The following is an 8,690-nucleotide window of genomic DNA, read 5'->3' on the forward strand; positions in this document are numbered from 1 at the left end:
CTTTCTGAGAGCTTTAGTTTGCTACCTAACACAGCTACTTTTATTTCACGTTCTTTGGCATTTAAAGAAAAAGGAGTACCTTCATATTTTATTATCTTGTATTTTGGTGTTGCCAGAGGATTATGTGTTTGTCTATTGAGCTCACTGAGGTTATAATCCTGATCCTAGTTATCTGAATATTACTGTCATAGCTGCTGCTATTGACTGGGAGATTACAAGCTTTATGTGAATGGATTACTTAGGACACATTTCAACAACAGGTGTAAACAGGGCTTCTGAGTCAGTGAGCAAGATACGAGGAACAGCAGTCGCCTTTCTGCCTTCACTTCAGTTCATTTCATAACGTATGACAAGGGAAGCATTGTGCCAGCCTCCATCATCAAGACAGGACAGAGAACACACTGCCCAATCAGGGTTCAGTTCATTACATTAAATAATATCACATCAAATAAAATCATGAAAGTCTTTTGGTCAAAAATATAAAAAAAGCTATATCTTTATGTAAGCTCCATGTATAGCATGTCTAGACAGCAGTTAAGGACAGGGATTTGCTGGTAATGTCATTATTTTCAATTCGATGATCGAAGCAGGCTCTTCTTCATGGTCAAATGTTGTTCTCACCATCTAGCTGTGATGCCTTTGAGCTGTGGTGTTTTTTTTAATGGTATATGCTTGTGAAAGAGAGGATGCTTTATTCATGAATACCTCAGGGGGAGGACTCTTCTGCGTGCGACCCCTGAGGGCAGCCCAGAGCAGGTGACAGTTGCATGAAGTGAAGTGACAAACACTTTGAGAGACAGATAAGCTCTGACTAATTGGTATAGACAATCTAGCGCTATCATTCTTAATATAGATGGATCACAATTTTCTGTTTTATATCTTAGCTTTAAACTATTAATGTCTAATCAGGCTATGAATTACCTGTTAAATGCTAATACTGCTAACTATTTAGGTATATGAGTAAATGTTGTTTGACAGATCAACTTCTGACTTTTGTGCATGCTTAATGTTTCAGAGTTTTGTTGTTCAGGTATAACTTATATAATCCTTTTGTGTTCCAGCTACCTGTCTTCCTCTCACAAAGCATTGTCAGTAACATCAGCTCCCCCCCCCCCCCAACTGAATGGCTGGGGTCTAACTGTGATCGAGTGAGAGGAGGATTATCAGGAAAGTGTTCAGCAGCTGATGAAGAGGAAACAATTAGGATTACAACGGAGCTATTACAGTGAAAGTTAAAAAGAACAATCCTTTATTGACACTTTTTTTCTATTGAACAATATAAAGTTATTAAGAACATTCACTAAAGTTCTGTTTTTTTTGTGTGTCATTTTTAGGTACCTTGACTTCACTTCACATCAGAGGCGGAGACATTGAGGTGGGGCAAACCTATGCCTGACAAGAAAACTATGCGGCTTGACAAGCTGATAAAAAAAAAGGGCTGGCTCAGTTTTAGGCAAGTGCAAGGACTCACTGAGGATTGAAGTGGAGATATGCATGCGAAAGAAAGGACAGGAGAAACAGTGGACAGCTACATTCAGGACTGAGAGGTTCAGGAGATCCTTTAGGCTACATAACACACAGGCCAATGACAGCAGCTCATGACTGGGACTCTCCCTAACACCCTGGGGATTGTGCAATGGTAAGAAGTATTTAGGACTGCAGATACTCTTAGTATTTTAATCATCTGTTCATTTGATCTAAGCAGTTTTAAGTTAACAGTTGTTTTCACAGTTTGAACCTGAGTTATAGGATATTCCTGAATTTCCCCCAGGGGATGAATGAAGCATCTAATTTATAGCTATCTGCTTGAATACTTCAATTTTACAATATTTTTAAGTTCATCTCCACCACAGTAAGGAAGAAAACACTTTTTTAAAGGTTAAGATTGCTCTTCAGTTTAAAGGATATACCTAAAAACTTGTACTAAGTAGAATGTATTGCATATGATTAGTGTTGAACATCCTGTTTCAGTGACTACGACTTGTTAGTAATTCCTGTCAAAACATTATGGCCAAAAGATGTCAGACTAACCAATATTGAGCTCATCGTATTTGTACATTATTCACCTCAAGACATTTGAAATATGAAAATAACTTTTATTGATCAGCATCCTTGTCCTTTGGAAAGCCATGCAAAGTAACGACATCTCAGTTACAGAGCCAGTAAAGTGCCAAAATGATTCACTGTGGTTACAGAAAACAAACTGATCTTTTCATATGGAAGATAATACCGCTCCTACAACAACACCACTGGTATAATCAGTTAAAAACATCACAGGAAATTCAAGAGTAGTGTCGATTTATGCTGAATGTCTTACCATTACAGTAACATATTAACGTTGCATACATCAGAATCAGAATCGGGTTTTATTGCCAAGTACATTTACACATACAAGGAATCTGACTTGGTGTATCTGTGCTAAACAATTAACAAGGCAAGACAATCAGAAGCAAATGTAGATCTTGACCTAATTGAGAAATAGTAATCTTTCACTACAGTCGTGTCTATGGGAGTTTATACAATGAATTCTACTTGTTTCAGTACAGCTGGGACATGGTGTAGGGAGACGATTAGAAATTCAGTGTTGTTGAGAATAGAGTAGAAAAATAGCCCTTTTTGAAGTTGAAAAACAATCTGCTTCGATATAAATCACACTTCACACAAAGTAATTTGCTGAAGAGTTGACATGCATGTCACATCTCTAAGAGAAGACTGCCGTTGTTTGGGAGCGGTGGTCTTATTTGCCCACAGTGAAGGATTGCAGGCCAGTGATGGCTCTGCCCAGGATCAAAGCGTGGATATCATGAGTGCCTACAGGAGGAGACAACAGACATCAAACAGGACGAACAGGAGAAACTCATGTGGGACACAAGTCAATAAATATATTGTAGAAGGCCATTTAAACTAACCTATTACCAATACATGCATTTCTAACGTAAAATAAACCTTTTAAACCCCGTCCAACCCTCTTCTGCCAATGTCTTACCTTCATAAGTGTTAACAGCCTCTAAGTTCATAACATGGCGGATGATGTGGTACTCATCTGCGATGCCATTTCCTCCCAGCATGTCTCTGGCCTGCCTGGCGATGTCGAGCGCTTTACCGCAGCTGTTCCTCTTCAGCATGGATATCATGTCAGGGGCTGCTCTGTTAAAGAAACACAACATTTTCTGCATTAGTATAGGAAATGCTAGCTTAGGGATTTTTTTTTTTTTTTTTTTGTTAACACTTTAGTACAGACTGAAATATCTAACTAATGTCTTCAAAATGTGTACAAACATTCATGGTCCTCAGAGGATTCATTCTGCAACATTTCCTTCTTGCAAAACCCTCAGCCTGACTCTCCAGTTATGTCAGGACATAGATCAGATAATTCGACACCCTGTAAAAAAACATTGAAGATATAAAAGGTTGTTTTTACTTTTTCTGATCGATGAGTCTACCAAGCTGCAGACAGGACTGAAGGCCGATGGTGATCTCTGTCAGCATGTCGGCCATTTTTTTCTGCATCAGCTGATTCCTTGCCAGTGGCACTCCAAACTGGATTCTGTTGAGGATAAAACAATGTGTTGGCGTCCTGGATGCAACATGAACCATTATAGTCTATTACATCATCTGGTGCCAAATACAGAATTCAACACTTGCACATAAATATGACATCATACAAGTTTGGACATGAGACCTGTCGAGTGTGTACTGTCGAGCTGCGTGGAAACAGAACTCCGCAGCACCCAGAGCCCCCCATGCAATACCATAACGAGCGTTGTTCAGACAGCCAAAAGGACCCTGGAAGAAGCAGAAGAAGTGTGATGAGCAGTCAATTATAATGTGTCCTGTGGATTTTTACGTTTTCAAAAAGAAGGAAGCACTGGAGCAATAATCCAAATAAAACCACGTATAGCTAAAATACCTAAATGCTGAGGGAAAAATATCTTCCACAAACACTTTTTCCTAATTCAGCAATGTTCACACTTTCGCTGCACTCACCCCAAGGCCCGAAGCGTTAGGCAACAAGTTCTCCTCGGGAACCTCCACCTCATCCATGACGATCATACCTGTGGCCGAGGCTCTCAAGGAGAATTTCCCCTCAATCTTAGGTGTTGAGAGGCCCTTCATGCCACGCTCCAAAATAAAGCCTCGGATCTTCCCATCGTCACATTTAGCCCAGACTACAGCGATGTCTGCCACTGGGGAGTTGGTGATCCTGAAGGTGGGAGCAAAGGAGGACGTCAGGGAGATGCCTTTATGTACACACCGATGCCCTACATCGGTTTAATACAAATAGTAAACAACTTGAACTGTGACTTTATTTTTCTTATGATGGAGGGAATTTGCTCACAGGAATGTTCTGAAATCTGCTTTGCATTTACTCCCAGTGCAGTTAACTTTTTTATATATTCCCCCCCACATTATTTTTTATCATTGACCTAAAGCATAATTGAAGAATTTCTTGTAAAAAAAAAAAAAAGAAGCTAAATACTAAGATAGGTAAAGCAACCCCGTTAAACTTTTAAAGAATACATTGTGGAAAAAAGTTAAACTCAGAGTAAAGATTACACTCAGTGTGGCTCTTAAGTGTAAAGAACTCCACCTTGTGGACAACATGTGTAATACACAGCCATGAGACAGAACAAAAACCCCTAATTTGACAAAATAAAATATTACAAAGGGTTTTTTTCTACACTATGACTTGAAGGTCATAAAACAAGCTCACTCAAAACATCTTTCTGTGGTTGCTGGGTACAACACAGTTTAAAACCAATGCATTCAGAACAAAGACATGTAATTGTAACATTTCTGATGATTTCATTATTATCTGGGAGGATACAGACATGCTGGCACTTCATTCGACCCTTTAATCTTACCGCTAATCGTTCCTATGAGACACAGCACACTGTTGTGTTTACTCTGTCACACTGACTTGAAATAGCTCTCCTTGGCTAAAAATAGTTTTTGCCCAGCCAGTTATGTGTAATAAAATAGCCTGATTTGTAATCCCATATTTCTTAGTGATCAGAGATCTAGTGTGAATAAACAGAGAAAATGATTACAAAAGTGTCACGTAGAAATGTTTGATCTTTTCAGCTCCTTCTGTCAATATCGTTGCAGAGACTTTTACTTTATCTCATAAGTTGGGGCCGTTCATTAGAGTCAAATTTGACTTCTACAGTTTCTTCTCCGGTTAGATGCTTCTGTTTGAGGCAAATGTGGAGAAACAGGTATGATTTTTTTTTCTTCATGTATCCACAACTCACCATGTCTTTGATCCAGAGAGTGTGTAGGTGCGACTGGATGGATTGTATTTGGCTCTGGTTTCCATTCCACTGGGGTCACTCCCGTGGTTCGGCTCTGTCAAGCCAAAGCAACCCAGGATCTCTCCACGGGCTGAGAGAGACAGAGAAGGAACGGACCAAGAGCCCAGTCACTTGTTTTTTTTTTATGGTTGACATATCTATAATATCTCACTACCGATTTTGATAAATAAACTAACAATGGACTGCTCAAAGGTTAAATAGAGTTGTTTTAAATGTTTGATCTTCTTACCAAGCTTAGGGAGGTACTTTTGTTTCTGCTCCTCTGTGCCATAGGCGTTGATGGGGTGCATGACCAGTGAAGACTGCACACTCATAACTGAGCGATAGCCGCTGTCCACTCTCTCTACCTCTCTGGCAATCAAACCATAGGCCACATAGCTTGTCCCAGCGCAGCCATAACCTATACAACAAGGACAAAGGAGGAGGGATTAAAGTCAGTGTTATTATGACATAGAATGTGAGGTGAGAAGTGAATTCAAGTTGGGAGATAAAGTGAGCTTTAATGGGCTTACACTAGAAAAACATTAAAGACTCCTAAAAAAACAAACCATGCAAAAAAGGTCCAGTGTGCTCATGAACAACTGCCTGTGTTATATGAAAGCAGTAAGTACTGAACAATGTTTATGTTCTCACCTTTAATAGTTGGGCCCAGGACACCCATCTCTCCCATCTCGGACACAATTTCTCTGTGGAACACTGAAAGAAAACCACCCCCCCCCGCCTCAGAAATCAGCTGTCACATGAGGTAAGACAGGAGCGTTACATTCATTTAATTAGAACCAAGAAGATTTACATTTTACAAACAAGGAAACCAAAAGCAGTGAATGTGGACTCTAACCTTCATTTCTGTTTGCCAAGATGATGCGAGGCATGAGTTTCTCTTGGCAGTAGGTCCGGAAGGAGTCTCTGATCATGATCTCGTCTTCTGTTAGCTGGCCCTCAAGGTCCAGGGCGTCGAGCCAGTTGAACTGGACCTTTGCTGTCAGACATTCAGAAGAGCAAACAAATCAAATGGTGGACTATAACATGAAATCTCTGACCTACATTTCAGAAATAAGGGAGCCAGTAACACCTACGTGCTTTGGGCTTCTGTTCAGTCTTCTCTGCATCTGTGGCAAATTGAACCCATAAAAAGAAATTACAAAGTGAAAGAAATAATTTGTTAATAACTTTTAAAGAACTCTATTGCATGCTTAGTAAAGGGGCTAAACACCAATTGAGGAAAATTCACTTACATTGCATCGTATGGGCACATTAACTACGGTGTCAGGTATGTTGAGTTAATTTCCCCTTAATCTTTTAAAACAATCTTAAACCTACGGTGTTGCTGTAAATGGTTCACTCTTGGATGAACAGTTGCAACCTGTGGCTAGAAAAAAATCGACGTCATCAAGGTGCTGCGATGGTGTCATACTTACCCCTTCTGGCAGGTGCTGCAGTTCCCTGAGCTCTGGAAGCGGAGATGATGGCACATCTCTGAGAGTTTACCAAGAGACGGCACAAAGCACCTCTCAATGCCATAATGAAGATTAATCTGTAAGGGGGGGGGGAGAAAAAACAACATTTACAAGTTTACCAGTCACATTTTTTCACTAGCAGGGAAAGTCATTTCAACAGTCCCAAATGTCTCACTGAGAAAACATGATGCTACTTGAGGAAGTTGGTTTTCAAATCCTGAATGAGGGTCTGACTTCCTGAATCTGTAACTTTTATAACTAAGTAAATATATGAGATGTAACTAAATTTATGTTTGGATTTGTTGGAAATGCTGCAACTATCTTCTCCAGAAATCTAAATCTATTAAGTCCTTACTGAGCAGACAGTCAAGCCGTTGTCATTCTCACTGATCAATATCAAATTGCTGAAATCTTATTAAGAACCTCAGTCAGCCCCGATTTAGCACAAAGGTAAGAGAGCTAAGCTAACACTGCTTACAGACGGCTAAAGACTTTGAGGTCTGATTCTAGAATAGACAACATAATAACAGCGTATTGTACAAACATTGTATATTAACAGAAGCTGTGAAAAGCATTGTGATGTATAAACGATAAGGTTTTTTTTTACCTGAGTTAATGAGATAACAGCCCCCACCCTTGTCCTGGTTTGCACCGTGGTTGTTGACAACTGAGCAACACGTACGTTTAAATACAACCTGACGTCATGACGTAAAGCCAATCAAAGGTAGGGGTGTGTGTGTCGTCGGCATTACTTCTTCTTCTCTGGGGTTCTGAGGCTTTTGGGCATCTGGTGCCTTTACTGCTTACTGCCACCCAGTGGTTTAAACTTTACGTGTTTCAATTTATTTTGAAGAAGTTACATTTTTTTATTTCAACTATTTACATACTTTTATGAATCCCTTCATAAATTCTGTTATTGAGAGACAAAAAATTCCTAGAATGAAAGATTTATGTATTTCAATTCCATTTCGAATTTCCATTCACTTAAAAACAAACTCATAAATGTAACGTTATTCATATTTATTAGTCAAACCTAAATAAAACGCATGAGTATAATTTTATTTTAATTTTATAATTTTTATTTTATGTGTTCAAAATACATGAAAACCAAGTTTATGTGTTTTCCCCTCAATACATTTAATCTGTTTTAATTTTATAATAATAAAGTATGTATTCAATATAAATGAATCCTATAATGCATATTTAAAAGGTTTAAACAATAAACCAGATTTACTTAAAATACTTATAATGCATGGAATTTATTTATTAATAAAGCCAATGTATTTAGCTTTAAACCAGATTTTTTAAACTTTAAAATGTTTTAATTTACATTCACTTTTAAATAATTCAGTACATGCACGAGAATAATCAGATGAACTTGATTTTCATTTAAACAATTTATGAATTATTCTCATGTAGCAAATTTGATGAATTGCAAAAACTCAAGTACAGCATACAGGACACAAACAGGACCTGTGGACATGCATTTAGTGGAGAGATGTCAGAGTGGGGCTGTTACACACTGTTGCACATACAGCACGCCAGAGCGGTTGGGGGTTCGGTGCCTTGCTCAAGGGCACCTCTGCAGTACTCCGGAAGTGACCTGGCACCAGACAAGCTACCAGAACATCATCCATTGTCCCCATCATCTTATCAGATATTTGGTTTAATCATGTCTTGTTTTCTGATGATGTTTTCAGACTGCATTCAGTTATTGGTTCATCTGTCCCGTTACATTTGAAAGCTGCAGTAATCAATACTTATGTCTGTCTTTTTTATTTTCTGTGTGCCGGTCCCTACCAGGAAATGTTTAACCTTGTCCAGCTAATCTTTTGTAGGCTTATGTAAACAATAATACATAATGCAAATTCTGGTGACTTTTGTTTGACACAGTTGCAATGCTCGTTTGATAATGACT

The 8,690-nt window shown here is 38.8% G+C and overlaps 1 protein-coding gene across 1 annotated transcript; it reads right to left on the reverse strand.

The window, feature by feature from the left end:
- Nucleotides 1-2,082: 2,082 nt before the first annotated feature.
- On the reverse strand, nucleotides 2,083-7,507 carry gcdhb (glutaryl-CoA dehydrogenase b). The gene is made up of 12 exons (XM_020650462.3): nucleotides 7,380-7,507; nucleotides 6,734-6,849; nucleotides 6,392-6,424; nucleotides 6,154-6,294; nucleotides 5,949-6,011; nucleotides 5,545-5,715; nucleotides 5,256-5,385; nucleotides 3,988-4,204; nucleotides 3,683-3,786; nucleotides 3,422-3,547; nucleotides 2,987-3,147; nucleotides 2,083-2,811 (listed from the first exon to the last, which is right to left on the reverse strand). The coding sequence occupies exons 2-12, from the start codon at nucleotides 6,834-6,836 to the stop codon at nucleotides 2,738-2,740; spliced, it is 1,323 nt and encodes a 440-aa protein (XP_020506118.1). The 5' UTR covers nucleotides 6,837-6,849; nucleotides 7,380-7,507; the 3' UTR covers nucleotides 2,083-2,737.
- Between the last annotated feature and the right edge of the window lie 1,183 nt (nucleotides 7,508-8,690).

The sequence above is a fragment of the Labrus bergylta genome, chromosome 16 (assembly GCF_963930695.1).
Source record: "Labrus bergylta chromosome 16, fLabBer1.1, whole genome shotgun sequence".
Lineage (NCBI taxonomy): Eukaryota > Metazoa > Chordata > Actinopteri > Labriformes > Labridae > Labrus > Labrus bergylta.